The sequence below is a fragment of the Calidris pugnax genome, unplaced genomic scaffold, assembly GCF_001431845.1.
Source record: "Calidris pugnax isolate Ruff unplaced genomic scaffold, ASM143184v1 scaffold24, whole genome shotgun sequence".
Classification (NCBI taxonomy): Eukaryota; Metazoa; Chordata; class Aves; order Charadriiformes; family Scolopacidae; genus Calidris; species Calidris pugnax.
Window position 1 is genome coordinate 25,714,332 of NW_015090922.1, and position 18,775 is coordinate 25,733,106.

The 18,775-nt window shown below is 39.7% G+C and overlaps 1 protein-coding gene across 2 annotated transcripts in view; it reads left to right on the forward strand.

The window, feature by feature from the left end:
• Positions 1-18,775, forward strand: part of PCNXL2 (pecanex-like 2 (Drosophila)) — a 156,814-nt gene that overhangs the window by 16,123 nt on the left and 121,916 nt on the right. For both annotated transcript variants that reach the window (XM_014950946.1, XM_014950945.1), the window contains exons 6-8: positions 7,338-7,485; positions 7,654-7,799; positions 9,002-9,095. In XM_014950946.1, coding sequence (XP_014806432.1) covers positions 7,338-7,485; positions 7,654-7,799; positions 9,002-9,095 — 388 coding nt within the window. The remainder of the gene's footprint in view (positions 1-7,337; positions 7,486-7,653; positions 7,800-9,001; positions 9,096-18,775) is intronic.

The following is an 18,775-nucleotide window of genomic DNA, read 5'->3' on the forward strand; positions in this document are numbered from 1 at the left end:
AAGTGTGAATTTTTTTTAAAAGTGTGAGTTTTTTTAAAAAAATTAAGTAGATAGTTTTATTTTCTTGATGTGTCATCTACCTGTAGATTCTCTTTACCTTTCCTTTTCCTAACTCTCTTTCCTCTCTTTCTCTTGTCCTATTAGGACACCTCACCTACATTAGACCCGTATCTCTCATTCCATCTTTCACTTGTGTCCTTTTTACCTTCCACTTCATATTTCTAATCCCGTGCCTTCTTTCCCCGTTTATCCCTTCTCAGTGTAGCCACTTGACGTCCCTCCTGTGTGATCTCCTCATTTTCCTTCCTCTTCACTGCTTCTCTCTTATCTTTCCCTCTATTTTCCTGGCGATCTCCACTGTTCCTTTTCTAGCCTTTTCCACTTTGCTGAGCTTGCCTAAAGGCGTTGCCTCCCCATGCCTCGCATTCACTTCTCCCGTGACTCCCCACTCCCGTGACAAATTTTGCTCCTCCTGGGCCTGATGCTTCTCCTCTGGTCTCTCTTATCCTTCTCTCTCCCACCTTCTCAGGCTGTTTGTTCTGCAGAGCAATTTCAGTCTTGCTCTCTTGAGTTTATCAGCCTGCCCGGCTGGCTCCGGCCCGCAGTCCCTGGTTTCCCAAGAGGTGTGCTCTCCACCCCGGCCTGCTCAGCCGAGGCCCCGCTGGGGCTGGGGAGCCCCCCCAGGTCCCCGGGAGACAGGGGCTGGGATCTGGGGTGGCCTCCCTGTGCAGCCCAAGCAACAGAACGAGGGTCATGGCCAGCAGATCGCAATCTTTGCTACTCCTCAAACATAAAAAGGGGTATTTGCACAAGAATTTGACTTTTGTGCGATGTGATTTAGCTGGAAAAGAGAAAAGATTAAAATTTCAGAGGTAAGTTTTTGTGTTTTTTTTTTTTAAAATGCAGCTAATCTGCAACGGGCTTTCAGACACGTACCCCCAGACAATATGAATGGGGAAGATTGCTGCGTAAAAGAAAGTAAATGGGTGATCAGAATAAATCGGGCTCATAGATTCCACAGTGGCAAAAAAACCCAACAAACCAACACTTTATTAATATGTGTGCAGTTATTGTGCTTCAGATCTGGCAAATGAGATTCTTACTGGAATCCAAGGTCCTGAGGAAATAGGAGGATTCTCTGCTTCCCTCAAAGTAAGCTGGTACTTAAAGCGACCTGAACCGAGTTTCCTATTTTCTCAAGTCCATATGTTTGTGAGAGTGTGAAGTTGAGCTGTATACTTGTATAATGAAGTGTCCCTCCTCATTTTTGGCATGGGCCTAGCAAGTGCCACCCTGGGAAAGGAGCGGGCCAGGAAAGGGGACCCCCTGCAGGAGAGGGGATGGCGGCTGCGGCTCCTGTCACTGCAAGGTGCCTCCTGCACCTCAGGCCCACACTGTGGGGAAAAAGGAGATTCAATCTGAATTCTTTAAGTTAGGAAGAGATAGTTCAAAGGCAGTTATTTTTAAGAGCAAGTAGGCTTTCTTTTCTAGCCTAGTCAGAATGTACTGTTTGCTAAAATAAATTACTGTCGTTACTGGCGGCTTCCCCACAGTAGGCCTGGATTTTAGGAATGAGAGTCTCTAATTTGTTTACAGCCTTGCAATTACAAATATGCTTTAACAAAATAGCATCTTAGAACAAATCTGAATAAACATTATTCCCACATTAAAGTGGTTGTTAAAAAAAACAGTGTGTGTATGGGGAATACAGAGCAAGTCAAGCAATGCACTAGTTGCTTTGAGGGAGGAGGCTGGTTGGTTGTGTTTGTTTTTTGTTCTTTTAACCTTGCAAACCGCCTAATTGGCAAAAGCTAATAATAGATGCCTAGTCCAAATGAGCATGAAGTACACCACACAAAGGTGTTTATTAGGCAATGTGAGAAACTTGGCAAATTCCTGGAAAGCTGGATATTCAGAGCTGTGTGTAAGAAAGCTGACATTTTGCATAATTTAGACAATGTGGGGAAATGTACTCATCAGAGCAGCCTTGCAAGTGAGTGAGTGTCATGTGTGGATCTTTGTTATGAGTGATCCCTCCAAACACTTGTGAATTGTATGGAAACAGAAAATACATCGCCTTGACTGTGTAAGCCTTTGCCAGTAAATAGCGCAACAAAATGCAGTACAAGAAAGTTAAAGCCTTGCTTAGCCCTACTAAGGATGCCAGATTTAAAGTTTAAAAAAAAAAGTTGTCTCTAAGGGCTGTTCTGTTGCCACCCCATCTCTTCTAGATCGTGAGAAAGTACCACTGACACTGTTGCTAAAAATGACTTTCAGGCCAGTATCCTTTCAGTTTTAAATCAAACTTGCACTGCCCACGTAATGAAAGTGTGTGGAAGGGTAACCTCAAATTTTCTTCAGTCTTTGAGATGCATAAGGAAAGCTGGGTTTATTGGGCCATCTTGGGTTCCTCTGACATGCCTGGAGCTGAGTAAGAGCAGCTCTCTATCAGACTTATGCAGGGCAAAGGCTCATGTATGTCCCCTTTGGCACAGCTGACTCGTAATCTAGGACAGGTATGTTATCACCCAGGGAGCAAAGCCCGCCTTGGGAGCGGTGGGGACTGGCACGGGAGAACATAAACCAGGACTCTGTGGCCTGAATTTGGATGTTTTGCAGGCTCTTTTTAGAAAAGGTACTCATCATTCTGGGCAGTGCACTAACCACAACCTTGAGTGAGTTCTTCTGGATCCCAAGCAATTACCCTTCTCCTATAAAAAACTAAAACATACTCTTGTGGATATTTTTAGCATACTCGGGTGTTTTTTTTCTTCTGCATGTGAGAAAGAGGGCTATTGCCTGCCATATAATCATGGAGAAGAGAGATCTTGTGCATTGACTCACCAGCCCAAATGACAGCCGTGGTGGAAGGCAACAGCAGGGGAGTTTGCTGGCAGGCACGCAGCACCAAGGACCTTGGTCTTCTCATGGAGCTGCTATGTGCCATCCCTGACTTATGCCAGAGAAGGACCATGTGGCATTTCATGCCCCTTTTTGGGTGGGGAGCAGAACTCAGTTCTCAAAATCTGATATTTGATATGTAAGGCTTGATGGGTTGAGATTTTAAAATTTCAGTCTTAAAATCAAAGAGATAATAGTATGTTTGATAAGGTTGACACTATGAGGTTATTTCAGAGGACTGTATTCTGGCATAATTGTTAGGAATAATGATTGACTACTTACCTGAGACTCCAAAAACCTTGATTTTATTCCCAGCCTGCTACTGGCCTAGGAGATGGTTTTAAACAAGTTACTTCAATGCTTAAATCTCCCTGTCCTGTAACAAGTACAGTAAGTATTGCTAGTTTTCCCTTTTGCTTCACGATTAATGTGGTAATCCTGATTAATGGATGATTCCATATGCTTCTTCATGCCCATGTTGAACTTTTATAACAATTCTTGGACTGTGTCAGGTTCCCTGGGCGCTCCCATTGTTTGGTGGGTGACCAGCTTTAGTATCAGATTTTTCTTTTAATGTATTTGTGGCATAGTAGGCAAATATGGGTTGAGAATAAAGTAGACAAGCTAGATGTTTCTGCTAAAGCAGTCAGTGAAGAAAGGGTTGGGAATGTCCTTAGGATATATTCTCCAGAGATATGCGTGGGACACTTCACAACTTGTAAAGCTTTTGTTTCCTGTTGGTACAAACACGAGCATAGAGTGTTTGTACCAACAGGACAAGTGTATCTTAAAGTGAAACTTTCTATTGTGGAGTGTAGGGTTGTGGAAGGAAGTAGATTCTGTAGCAGAGCAATTAATGAACAGATGAGACTCAGACTTAATTAGCTTAATGTTGCTTGACCAGATTTCAAACCAGATGGCATTTGAAATTATGACAACAGTGGCATTTTAACTTAAAGGAGTGAGTTGTGGAGATTGGGATAGGGATATACTAGTAAAAGATGAGGAAAAAATGTCTGAGAGACTCTGGAGAGAGGGCATAAAATAATAAAAATATTTTGGAGAAAATACAAGAGCAATAAAATTTCATTCTAATTACCTAATAATAAGGCAACTTTAAAGTTGAGATACACTGACAGTCAGGTATTGCAATTACTATGTGTACAAAGGCTGCTTCATTTCAACTGTAAAACTGTTTTCAGCCTCTTCCCAGTGTGGACTAAAGGCTTGTCTACAAATAGGATTTGGGATACCTAAAACCTGTTCCACAAACAAAAAAAATCACATGGCAAAGGAAATGTTGGTAGTGTAACTGCATTTAATTTAGGAACTCATCTGTCAGTGTTGGGATGTTACATTTTTAAGTAATGTTGCTATGCTGATACAACTCTTTAGTGCAAATAAAAATGTTTAAAGGATGTATCTTTTACCCCTATAGGGCATATAAGAAATGTTTATCCTGGTAAGGACTTCACCAGGATAACTAATGGATGTATCTTGTGGTCAACAAAAATACAAAAATGATGTACAGACCGAAACTGGGTTGTTTGTGCAGGATTCTTCTGAATCACCCTTCCCCAAGCCTGACTTAACCATGAATCCTGATAGTTACACCTCACATATGAGTCATGTGGCATATAATTTCCAGATAAATTATGAAGTTACTTATAGAGCCTGGGTCAGAGTCTGGAGCTTCTGCGAGCCCAGCTGTGTGTATGCCAGAGACATGTGGCTTGGGGTAAGTGGCTGTGGTAGGAGGCTACAGAGAAGATGCAGTTACACTGCCACATTGTGTTTTTACTCTTCTCTTGCTCTTGGAGAGGATTTTTCCTCGTAACTTGAACTTTGCCAGCACAATTTACATGCAAGGAGCATTTGGTGACGTAGAGCCAATTATGTACTGTGGCAGAACACTCCTAGTCTAGACACCTCTATCTCCATTTAAATACTGAAAGTGTAAGTCACCTGGATGAAAATGAGTAATAATCATGAAAACCAGTCACAAACCCATTGTAGCCCACCTTTCCAGTGCCCCAAGGACTCATTACCATGCTGTTGTTTAATTGGCATATAAAGCCTGTAAGAAGCAGTACGTTTATGTTTTTATTATGACTCTTTACCACTGCAGGGAAAAGAAGTCTGCAAGGCTTGTGGTTTGGAATGGAAAAGAGAGAGGTATTTTCTAAAACCACTAGATAATCAAATTAAAAAATCTTTTTAATTGTTCCAGCCCTAGAGCTAGTTTTGGGCAATATGGGACCAATTAGATTATTTAAACCACAGTTTCTGATCTCTATCAATTATTCTTACAGCTTGAACAGCCCAAGCCGCTAGGAAGGTGATTTTGATTAGGTGTCTGTGGCTCCATCACCTCCCTCAGGTACAGTTACATCATTAAGGAGATGCTTCAGTAACACTGCAGTTAAATAGGCACAGTTTCTGCTTAAAATGGAGTTTAAATCTTTAATTAAGGGAAGAAAAAGTGTATAGTGTTGTCTCCTCCCCTCCATCTTCCTCCCCCCCACTTCCCTCCCTCCCCAAGTAGAAGAAGGTAGGTCTGGAAGATCTACTGAATTTTGTTTCCATGCAGAAGAGATACAAAAGACTTCCCTAAACCAAACTTATGCTCGTTGTATTTATTGCACAATAGTCGGCATCCTTGGTGGACGTGTGCTACAGAAAGAGAGCAGAAGACTCAGAACATTGGCAGTGTTGTAGCGAGATCTTTTGTTTTTCCTTTTTTTTTTCTTTTCTTTTTTTTTTCCCCTCCTCCTCATGGAAGCTGAAGAAACGCTGCTGTTCCAAGCAGGGGTTACACAGTGTCTTTATCTTTACTACCCCTTCCCTCTTGCTTATGGTACCCTGGTTGGTGAGTGTCTGGGGCCCCAGTAGGACTGGTCAGGCTTGTTGTGCTTCATGTGACAGGCTGAGACCCACTGGGACGAGATGTGGTGGTACAATTAAAGCTTTTCTTACTCTTCTGGATCTCTCCCCCGTCCTCCCCAAAGTAAGTGTGAAGTTAGTGCAGTGAAAATTGGTTATGTGTGAGTGTCTGAGGCTTTAGGGTGTTAGAGGGGTGTGTCCTGCGAATTGAAACTGGTGTAGAGATGTCTTAACTTCCAAAGGTAGGTTTGTTTCTAGAGGTAAGGTGTTATTAGATCAGCTGATATGGTTGGAGGAAAACAAGACAGATGATCTGGAAGGTCTGAGTATCCACAAATTCACTTTCTTCAATTATTTCAGTTGGCGTAATAAAAGATATTATGTCTCTGCAAGCCTTGAATCTGTTTTATCCTTAGACTATCTTAGCCATGACACCACTATTTCTTGACTGGTGACTCTTGCAGGTTAGGATGGTAACTGTACTGGTACGAAATATGGTTTAACGAGTAGAATTTTTTTATGGGGGGAATGTCTGTGTTTTTTTCTTGGTGATTAAATTTTGAAAGTGTTTGAACAGCAAGTATTGCAAGAAGTCTGGGAAGTACATTTCAATACACCTTGCTTAGTGCAAAAAGGTACAGGATTCACTGAGGCATCTTCAAGAAGCACCACAAAAAACTTTTTTTTTTTTTCCATTTAAAGCATGTAATTGTGTGACTGCACATAATAGTGATGAAATCACTTAGTTGCACTTTAGAATCAACAAACTTTATGGTTCACAGTCAAAACGCAGTTGCAAAATGTTTCACTGTTCAACATGAATGTTAGTAACTAAAAGAGATTAATTCTTAAAAGTTGTCTGCATATATATATAAGTAAATGACATACACGTGGAGAGAGGTAATATATATAATTTGTATTCAAATTTGTATTCAAAGTGGTATAAGTCAGACAGGTGCATCATGTATATTTTAAAATCTATAGTTCTGTTCTTTCAAAGCAAAGGAAAAATCTGTGAAATGGTTGAGCCAGTTTATCCTTTGTCCTGAATCAGGTGTGTGGCCAGCGGGGAAAAGGGATTAGACAGCTACCTGCTTTCCTGTCCAAGAGCTCTGTCTCCTTTGAAGGTGCTGCTTTGCTTTTTATAAAAGGGGAATGGGCCAGTGCTTCTGCTTTTCTGCTGCCAGTATACACAGCTTGGGAACAAATTACGGCCCCCAGGGAGGCAGCCTGTTACCATTCTATGTTAAGGACAGATTGCTTCCCTCTGAAACAATGGGAGAAGCAAAGCAGAAATTCTCTCTAGTTTGTCCTTTGCTTCATGCAGCCTATTCTTGAAACAGCCTGTTCACACAGCCTCGAGTCAGAGTACCTCCTCATCCAGATTTCTGTGATTGTATTGTTTTAAGCACTTTTAATGTTTTCCATAAAACTAGTAATTACTGCAGTGTTTTAGCTTTTGTCTTTTAGGTGGTCTTGTTCAGTAGTTAATAAACGAAACTCTTGACGGTCATTTGTGGAAAGTGGCTCCACTTCACTGCCCTGTTTTCCAGATAGCCAGTCGACGGAGAGAAAAGAAGAAATGGTGGGAACAGAAAAGTACTGTGAGCAACTTCCTAAACAGGAAAGATCAGATGTACAAAGCCAAGATCGTGCTAGTACTAGTCCGGTGCTACCAGAGTCTGCCAAATTTGCAGCACTGTAAGGCCAGTTTACTTTACAATTTTGTACTTCAAAGATATGATGTAAACTGTTTTGTTTCACTGAGTAGAAATGACATAAACTTTTAATTAACCTCTCTTTCTTTTTGTTTTATTGAGAACAAGAAAAAAGTTCCTCATAGTAGTTTTGAAACATTTTTGTGTCAAGTTACCAGGGCAACAGGCAAAGGCAGATAATCTACCGGGTAACTTCTCAGCAAGACAGTTCTGTCTTGCAAGTAATAAGCGGACCTGAGGCGTCTGTGCAAGATGAGCTATCCGTGGATGCAATGCACGTGTTCATAGATGAAAATGGTGAGTTTCTGTAGCTGAAATAATTATGACGTGTGAGGAAATTTCTAAAGAAACTTTAGATGCCCTGGAAAGATATTTCTCTTGTCTGTTACTGATTAAATGTTTTTCCAAGTGCATGAAAGAAAATGGTTTAGGAATTTTAAGTCAGGTCAGCAATAGCTAGAGTTTTCAAAAGCCACTAGTGACCAGCACAGACCTGAGGCTTATACACTGCATGATGTTTATTTTTCAAACATTGTCCTCAAAAAATGTTGGCTAGACCAGAAGACTACTTTTGTCTTTGCAGAAGAATCCCTGGTGCTTTCTGCCTGGTGAGAAATTTTGCACTGGCCTGCCTGGGCAAAACGTTCCTCTTTTTTACTGTTTGTTCTTCATTTGGCTCAGACTGAACTCTCTCTGATAACATGGTCGTTCCTCTTGTTAAGAGTTGTGGTCTGCTACCCCTCTCAAGAGAATTAATGAAAGACTTAGTCATGCCCCATACCTGTGCTTGGGATGCTGCTGCTCTACAGCTATTCCTGGAGGCTGAAGCTCTAATACACCTGGTGGTGGTTTGTTTGAACTCCGTGTGGTGCCCTGTGAGCTACTAGCCCGTACCTCTGAAAGGCAGCTATCCCAAAAGCTGTGTTTCCCTTAAAGCTGCCTTCAAAACCAGTGGGGAATGAGTGCTCATGGTAGCTGGGTTTGTGACCCCAGAGAGGCTTGGGTTTTTTGCCAGTTCCTCCTGGTGCCACTTGCAGCCCCTGGTGCGCTGCGGGGCTAAAAACAGCAGCTGCCAGTCAGGCAGATGGCATGACCAGCGACCCATCACTTTCTGCTGCTTATGCAAGGAGGGAGTAGCAGTGGCTACACTTTTAGCAGAATTTTCCCCTGCTTTGTACCTCCTGATCTCACTTTTGTGAACTGAAAGAAAAAAAAATTTGATGATTTCACATTTTACAGTGAACTTACATTGATAGATGGGCTTTGCATTTACTTTATGTACCTTTTTAAATTTTCACTGTAACTTCTGTGTTTTCATTTGTCTCGAGTTTTCAGTTGTTGAAATATTAATTTGCTTTCTGAATCTAAAGTAAGCCTAGTGCACAGGCTGAAAATTATATTTAGAAATATGCCTGACCTAAAATGTTTTACAAATTTTATAAAACATACAAATGATCATATCACTGAACTATTTTTTTTTTCCTTTGTATTTTCTGAAGGGGAAATTCGATCCTGTTATTTAAAGGCTGGCTGTCAGAAGGAAGGAAATTTTCGACATCAGCTATCAAACTGTGATTGTATTTCGAATGCTCAGTAAGTAAGCCCTTATTTTTAGAAATGTTAAAAGTTTTCACTCCTAGAAGCTATGAAACTGGTTGTAGCTGTGAAAGATGCATATGAAGGGAAGTGCTGGAGAATAAATATGCTCACCTACACAAGAGATGGCAAAGCATGCGTTTTTTATTCTTTGCTAAACAGTGACTGGTTTGTAAGAATGTTTATAAGGAAAATTGAAAAAGAAAACGAGAACTATGCAGTGTGCTTTGTTACTTTCTGGGAATAGCCAAAGTCAAGTGTGGCAATTATAAATAAGACTGTAAATAAAACAAAGTGAGTAGGACCAGTAAGGGTTATCAGCTATTCTCTCAACCTTGTCTTGCTCGCTTCCTGTGCCTGTTATGTCCTTTGTAGGTTTTCAGTGCTGACAGTATCAGCCAGTAATACTGTTTCCTATGGATTCTAGCAGCAGAGCCTTTCACCTTGCATAAGATCTCTAATGATAATTTGCCACTCTCAAAATGTATCTGAACTATTTTATTTTTTCAAAGATCTTTTTGGAGTGATCCACATAAATCCCATGTTCATGACTGTGGTTTCCCTACTCTCCTACGTTGTTTGCGTATCTGTAAAAAGAATTTAAATTTTTTTAGTAAATGATTTTATGTTTTTTATACTGTTGTACAGCATTTGGAAAAGTTGAGCTGGGGGTGAAAAGTTAATAGTAAATACTGTTCTTCAAGTGTTTGGCTTTCAGTCGAGACTTTTGAAAAGCTCGGGACTATATTAACAGTATTAGCATTTTGGATAGAAACCTGTTATGAGAGACATGAGAATAATGCTTTTAATAGTCAGTAGGTGAAGATTAAAAAATAATAATTTCAGTTCATCTACACTAGAAATGTTCTATTTGTGTTTGGCACAGCCACCACCCCCCCTCCTCCCTCCCCCTTGAACAACCTGTTAAGAGTTCAATTTTGACCTTAAAATCAAACATTTTTCTTTGGGGCTATTTAACTCTTACAACTCTCTTTGTTTCGCCTTGCACAAAGTACTCCTCTCTTCCCCCATCATATAACCATGAACTTGAATCTGTCCTAAATTCAGAAATAGTTTACTGTCCCCTGACATTTATTAGTTAATCTGATTTTTATGAAAAGAAGAACAATCTTTCTTGTCATATAAGTAATCCTTCTGAATCTGTCTTGGCCGGTTTGCTAGATGCTTATGTGATGTGTCTTTACTATGTTAAGTACTGGTTTTTAGTTTGTGGTTTGCAGAGCTCCAGGGATGTGAATAATTTTTAAGTAGTCTGCTAAACATTGTTGACAAAAGCAAGTTCAGATAGTCTTTCAGCCATTTACATTCATTTAATTTCTGAAGAGCAGCACTTTTGCCTGAAATCTCGGAGTATAGTGACAGTTCAGACTGGGGAACAAAACAAGGCAGCAAAGACAAGTGGGTTCCCAGGGCTGTTTCTGTATGGGAGTCAATGGGAAGACAGGACACAAGAGCTTTTGCAAGAACAGAGCAGCGTGAAGGAAAGTACAAAGCAGAAGTTCACATGGAAAAACAAGGGAGGAGGACAAGGAAGCATGAAGCGTGCCCAAGCTGGTTTTTGCAAGGGCAGTTTGTAATATGATTAGGCCAAAAAGATTAGTGAGAGCTGTTTGTTCAGTGGGCAGTTCCTACCATCTGTGCATATATTGAAGGATAGTATGGAAAGGGAAGGGTTGTGGGTTTTTTTCACCATCAAGTAATTTTGTATTTAGACAATACAGAACACCACCTATAGAAAATAGAGGGCCACATCTTCTTTAATGACAGTTTAGGAATGAGGCATCTTTCCCCTTTCTCCCTTCCCACCTACAAGCATGCAGGTGGGAAGCACTTATGTCAGATTAGTTTCTTACCCATGGTTAAAGATAAGCTAAATAATCACAGTTATTAACTAATAACCTTTATATTACTGAAGAAAAAGGCAAATAGAATAAAATAAAGCACACAGCATAATCAATGATTGCTTCAGTTACAGTCTCTTCTGTCTGTAAAGAGTTCTCAACAGAAATTATTCTCTTGAGATTGAGCTCTCCTCTGGTGGAGATGTTCATTGTGTGAGTAGTCCAAAGCAACGGGAGATGCTGCTGTTATTAAAGGATATTAGAAGAGAGATATGCAAAGCACCTCCAAGATGTCCTTAGCCTATCTCCCAGCCTATCAAAAATCATAGAATCATAGAATCATTCAGGTTGGAAAAGACCCTTGGGATCATCGAGTCCAACCATCAACCCCACCCTACAAAGTTCTCCCCTACACCATATCCCCCAACACCACATCTAAATGACTCTTAAACACATTCAGGGATGGTTCTGAATCGTCTCCCTGGGCAGCCTATTCTAGTGTCTGACCACTCTTTCTGTGAAGAATTTTTTCCCAGTGTCCAGTCTAAACCTACCCTGTTGCAGCTTGAAACCATTCCCTCTTGCTCTATCACTAATTATCTGTGAGAAGAGACCAGCACCAACATCTCTACAATGTCCTTTCAAGTAGTTGTAGAAAGTGATGAGGTCTCCTCTCAGCCTCCTCTTCCTCAAACTAAACAGTCCCAGCTCCTTCAATCACTCTTCATAAGATTTATTCTCCAGGCCCTTCACCAGCTTCATCGCCCTCCTCTGCACTCGCTCCAGCACCTCGGTATCTCTCTTGTATTGAGGTGGTTAACTAAGGAGAAGACAATGACTCTGCCAGTATTTCTTCATGAGTACCCGAGATGGTGCAGAAACAACGGCTTTAGGCTTGATGTCTGAATCTCATTAATGAGCCATTCAAATTAAATTTTATGAGGTCAAATGATGCAGGAGAAAATTAATGCCTGGACATAAGAGGTGGCATCCTCCTTGAACAGGAGGGATAGGATTTTGATCTCAGGGAGCCCAGATTTCAGAATCTAGAATAAGCTGACAGAGAACAATTGGTAGGTCTGCAGTAGATGCGTATAAGCTCTTAAAACACTTTCCACCAATCATGCTTGCTTTATAGCGTTAAGACTAAGTTTCTTCTAAAGGGAAAAAGTCAAACTGAGTTGAGCCAGTGGGGTAACTATGTGGATGTGCATGGATCATAGCCTGATGTTCTCCTCTACAAAATGGAGAATTGGTGCAGGCCAGGTGATGTCAAGAGGCCTCTTGCTTTGCGGGTGTTGCTGGGAGAAGCACCAGGGCGCTGGCTTGCTTGGAGCTGTGGCACTTCTGGGTGATACTACAGCTGGTAAAGGGGGCAGGAATTCTGACTAGGGAGGGTATGAACTCTGGCTGGTTTGTCAAGAATAATGTCTTAAGAATTGGCCATAGATAAATACCTTTTAACTAAGCTATGCAAAACCAGAGAAGGTATTTAAATATTAGTCAAAAGAAGCCATTAAATAAAGCCTTGAGGCAGATTAGCTAATGTTTCAGGATCTTAAATTCAAATTATAACTAGCTATTTCTGTCTATTGAGTCGTACTATTGTCTGCTCCACTAGTAAGACCTTAACTGGTCTGGCATTTCACAACAGTTTATTAGGACCTGAAATTAACGTAGTATTTCTATGGCCTGTAAACATTTTATCTTCTTGGCATGCCTTCTGAAATCCATTTCTCACAAATAACGCAAGGTCTTAACAATGCTGCTCTGTCACAGAAGTGATGCTGTGATAGACTTTTTTGTCACTTTTGCACACTTTCTGCTTTTCCTTTGCTTGTTAAAAGCTTGGGTGGACAACCCGAGAGAATGAAAATGGACTAGAATGTGCCAGAGAAAGCAGATGTCCAAATCTGAAGGAGTCCATGCTTTTTTTCCTTCAGAGGCTCTTTGACATTGGAAGCGATACTGTTTGAGGGAATGGCCAAGATACAAATATCAGCGGTCATCACCTCTTTTTGGGTCTGCAGTGTTGTGAGATGATCTCTCAAGTATTCTACAGTTTATCAATGTTAATATATATTTGACTAGATTCTAATTTTTCTTTTTTTTATTTTTATTGTTCGTATTTTCAACTGTAGTAGTTGACCTAATGACAGATATTATGTCTACCTGCAATCCTTGTCCTGGAAATTTTCAGAGCCTCTTAAACGTAGCATAAACAGTCACTTATTAATAATTTTTAAAATTATCCTTCTGCCAAAGGTTACAGAGAATTAAAATTGTTTCAGATTATCTCCATATTTGTGTCTCACCAAATTGTCTCTCTGTGGTCCAGCAGTCCAGCTTTTAAAATATTTAAAAACTTAAGTTAGCCAAGTTAAATTTAACAGAGGTTTTTATGTTGTAATGATCACCAAAGAAAAGATTATTCCTTTTCAATCTCAACTCTCACTTTGGCAGGCGATACTGAGTTTGGTTAAGTTATTTAAATGTTGGCAGGTAGCTAATCAAGTCACCAGTTGTTGTCCATATAAATACCCTGACCCCACTTTTGTCTGTTATCTTGTCAGGAACACCTCTTACCAGCAGTCTCTGTGGAATGGGTTCCCTACTGAGCTAATTGCCTCCAAATTTGATACTCCCATTACCTTGCCACCTTCACCTCTAGCTATAAATTGCTCTGTGTCAGGCTTTGACAAGAGAAAGTGTGAACTGCATTCTCAGCTCATGGATTACCTTAGACATTAGTTACAGAAGGACCGTTTGAATCTGTTTTGGAATGAGAAATTGGAAATAGCTTTCTCATCCTGAACTCCATTCTTCTTAATGCCCTTAATGCCCCGTTGCATTAAGTTCTTTACCAGCCTCTGTCTCTCTTACAGTGAATCCTTAACTTTTCTATGCCATGTGGTTTGGGTATGTGCTTGGCTTCTGGGAAGGGAGATAAGGATGAGAGCTCACACTTGTGTAAAACAGGTGCCTCATATAAGCATGAACTGCCTTTTTGTGTGGTTAGTTTGACTTTTCACCAAATGTTCAACCCGTTAGATTGGTGATACAAAGTAAATCCCACAATCATTAACAATAACACATCCATAAAAATATGAGGTGTAAGGATGTACAAAATAAAGCATTGCTAGACGTGTATAGCTCTTTCCTGGCATCAGGAGAAACAAGTTGGAGTTAATAGAAGTCTTATTTTTAAGGAGGTGTCACTGACACACCTTTTCTGTCTGCCACTCTATGACAGAAAGCAGATGTTTCCCAAGAATGTCTTTACTTACCTTGAATGTCTCTTGTAATTAAATAACTGAGTCAGTTTTGATAAGCAGTCAAAAAGATAAATGTGTCAGCTATTGTGTTATCCAGGTATTTCATGTAAAGTGGCTCATAAATATCAGTGAAAGCTTAACCCCCTAAAATTACAGTAATAGTAAGAATAGTATTAATGATTTTTCCATCATTTTCATGATCCACCCCCAGTAGAGCAGCTAATCGAGCCATAAGTTATGGATCAATGCCAATATATAAACTTAACAGCAATCATATATTCTGTGCATATTTGCTGTACCAGGTTAATACATTTTTAAGCATTTAACTACTTTTCTAAATGTGCTTTCTCTTCATGCTGGCTTTCTGGTTTAGAAGGTTGAGCAACCTTAGCATGTGTATACATACATATTGAAGAAAGATGTGTCAGTATTTGATATCTCTCAGTAATGTAGCTTTCCTCAATATGCATTTGAAAAACTGCCCTGTCTTTCTAAGTGACTTGAATATAAGAGGTGGATCTATAGGCATGTTACACTTCCTGGTTTTACATCTATGAAAAAAATCTGTTCAACTAATGTCAACTGTTGTAATTTCTTTTCTCAAGTATCAAGTACTAAAATAAAATGCTGCCTGAATGTATAGCTTCCTAAATTTGAATATTTGATTGCTCTTTTCAATGATGAGTGAAGCAATCACTTTATAATTCAGAGATAGAGCTCAGAACCCCCTCCTTATCTTCTTTCACATACATTGTGAAAGATAGAAGAAGTAAGCTTAAAATAACCTTGAAGGCACTAATAAAACACACTTTACTATTTTGATAGTTTCTACGCAGTTTTGCTCCTACCAAGAATGTATTCCAAATTTTTACTGCGTGTAAAATTGTGGTGTTAGTCATGAAAAGGACTAGTGTTTGGAGAAACCTTGGATACAACATCCAATACCAAAGTGTAATACTTAGCTATAGAGTTGTTAAATAACTGGCTATATTCACATGATAATCCTTGAAATGCTCTGATTATTACACATTCAGATTATTTGTTCTTCCTTTTTTACTGCTTCAAATAATTTTGCCAATATTCCCAATCAGGAATGAACTATCATGGTACTTTCATGGTAGTGTTGGGAGCAGATCACAGGTGTGATAGCTTGATGGCATTGTGAAACTTGGATATTTTCCTCCCTAAATTTTACTGATGATCTGCCACCATGCCCCACCTCTGGAAGTGTTCAAGGCCAGGCTGGATGGGGCTTTGAACAACCTGGTCTAGTGGGAGTTGTCCCTGTGTGTAGCAGGGGGGTTGGAACTTCATGGCTTTTAAGGTCACGCTCAACCCAAACTATTCAATGATTCTATGATTTTTATTGTAGCATAGCATTTTGCCGGCTAACGTGAACAAATTTAGTTTCAAGAAGGGCCCGGTTTATTTCCAAAAAACAGTTTGCATTTTTCCCATGCTGTTTTGCTCAGGCAAATTTCAATCCACCTCTGACATGTTCATGTGAGTATTCAGATCTGAGATGAGACCAGGTCATCAAGCGTCCCTGAAAAGCATGCCAGTGTAGGGTCACGCTAGATACTCAATGGTATTTATGGGTGTTTGAGCACTCTTCTCTGCGTCCTTGCATTTATTTCCATTTAAAGCACGGAGCTGTCTTTGGTGTGTGTGCAGACACGTATGTGCTATGGTTAACTACAATTCAAAAAATACAGAAGATGGTCCACACACAAAATTCTGTTGTGGATATATCCGTACCGACCCAGGAATGTTCTCTGTGTTAGCTGAAAAACTGAGATGTGTGTAGCTACAAGGGAAAATGTTGGTTTGGGGTTTTGTTATTTATTTATTTTTGTGTGGAGGTTTTTTCCTTAAGTAGAAAAAAAGCTAAGGGCTATGTTTTGAGGATAGTCCAATTCTGTCTCTCAAATCAAGTATTAGATCTTCTAAAGCCAACTGGAGTTGTGCCCACACAAGCTGTGGAATCATTGGGCCATTTATCTTTTTTTCAAGAAATTCTCTGGGTTTTAGAGAATGAAATCTATAAGAATTCAGCTGGTATTATTGAGCCCATTTCCTTCTGTGTTAAATTCCTGAGAAGAAAAACATATTGAAGCTCCCAGTTCTGTGCAAGATGCACATTATACATATGCATTGATTTTAAAGGGATAGAGTTGGTGTCTGTTCAGAACAACGCAAATTTTTACTGACAGTGATTCAACTTTGTGATGCAAAAGCATTTGTTAAATTTAAATGCATATTTAGGTTTAAGTGCTGGACCTCTTGTTGCAGTTTGTCACTTCACGAGTCTGGCAACAGCCATAAATTGCATCAGGAGGCTGCTGTGCTGCATATGTCTAATAGGAGCTGGAGCTTAAAATAAATATGTAAGATAGGCCACAGGAATGGATGTATGGCATGCAGCTGAAATACTTGAGAACTGGAGCAGAAAGAATGATTCCCCAGCCCTGGGAAAAAAAAACATCTTTCTATCTTAGCTATAGATTCTCCTTCCTCCCTAAGTGCCACTTTGGCTTTCACGTGAAATCGGTTGTATATATACACACCTAACTTGCCATATACCTTTTAAGAATACAGTTATTCTAGTTTGAGCCTTCTCCTGCTTTCTTGGTAATGTATCTTTTTAAATTTATGTATATAATTAAAATAACATAATTGTATGCATGTATAGAATTGTATTTATGTATTAATTTATTGATACAATAATGTGTTGTGGAGTCCCCTTCTCTGGAGATCTTCAAGACCTGCCTTGATGCAGTCCTGAGTAATGTGCTCTGGGCAATCCTGCTTTGGCAGGGGAGTTGGACTAGATGATCTCTAGAAGGTCCCTTCCAACTCCAACAGTTGCGTGATTCCATATGTTTTATTATCCCATGTGGTTCATCCTTACCAGTACAATCCATGCATTCATATTGCACTTCGCGTGTTCTGTCTGAGTAATTGATCCTCTAGATGCCTCACTTTTTTTGGATGAGGCTCTGACACTAAAACCAGGCTTCAAAGAAGTTACTTTGAAGTACTAACAAGTACTAAGAAAATAATTTAAGTTACCTGGCAGTATAGCTGTGGAGTGCTAGTGTTTCTGGCCCTGGGCAAAAGAGAGAACTTCAGATCAATGAGTTAACTTATTTGATTTACATTCACATGCCTGAATAAGCTGTTTGAGTGAATTATACTATATGAAAGTATTTATTTGAATGCCTTAGTGGTACTGTATGTCTTCTGTATAAATCCATTAATACTTTAGTTTGTTCACCACAGGAAAACTCCCTGAACTTTTGAGGTTTATCCCTCATAGGAGAAAATTAACTTATGAGTAGGTATTTTTTAAAATTTATTTTTAGTGTTTCAAAATGCCATTTTAGAATTACAAAATACTGTATCACTAAAACAGCTTTGTATTTCTCAGCAAGGTGACCAAAGTAACAAAGATCACTCACTGCTCTTGTAATAGGTAGCTGACTTTTAAACATTTCTTAAAGCTGCTTGGCAGGTTGTGTAATTCTGCAGCTGAGCATACTTTGAAATGGATGCGACAAATATTATATAGTTCCTTTTGGGATTCAGTGATTTCAGATGAGCTGGTCACCTGAATGTAGTGCTGCTTGAACACATAAATGAGTGTGGTGTGTGCATGTACACGCTGAAAATGGTATTGTTTGAATTATAATAAAGCCATTGTTTTTTTCCTGAAAAGTACTCTTTACAAAAAAACTCGGCAGCATTTTCCTTTCTGCCTTCCTAACTAGCTAGGGACAGGAGGAAACTCTCGTGTTAGCTCAGCCAGTTAAAATCCTTTCCTGTATTTGCAGGGCTTTTAGCCCCTCTCTCACTCTATGACCACAGAGCAGACAAGTCAGTGTTTTCAAGAGTGAGACTCAGAGATTAGAGGGGGCCATGCAGCCACAGGATGGCAGCAAAGTCCTGCTCAGGACTAGGAGTTTCAGTAGTTCTTTAGCTTTTGGGACTGGCTTTTATCCCCTCTCCCTGCTCCTTTCATAAAGAGAGCTAAACCAGAAGACTCTGGAGATAATGGAACCGTGGGTGCTGTTCATGCGTTAATTCCAGTAAAGCTGCATCTTCTCAAAATGCATCCTCTACTTTATTAGCTAGTACATGTTCTTTATTTTTAAAGCTAGTACATATATCTTTGCTCTGAAATTTAATAGGCTTACAAATTATCAATTTGCATGCTTGTTAACAAAATCCAAATACAGAGAAGTAAGGGTGTACTGAGTGGAGCCCATTCTTACAATGCCTAAATAAGATGGAGTGCTTAACTTCCTGCCTTTGTACTGCCTGCAACACTACTGGTAATATGCTCGGCAAGGATTTTCTGTCCATAAGCAGTATCTGACTTAATAAACTTAATATGTACCACTACCATTTCGTAGTCCATTGCAAAATTTCAACAGTGATCTTGTATCCTTTTCTGTCTGTTATGTCAGTAAATCAGTACATCCAGCTTTCCCATTCTGTAAACTGGGGTGTTCTGCCTTATTATTGTTAAGGTGTTATC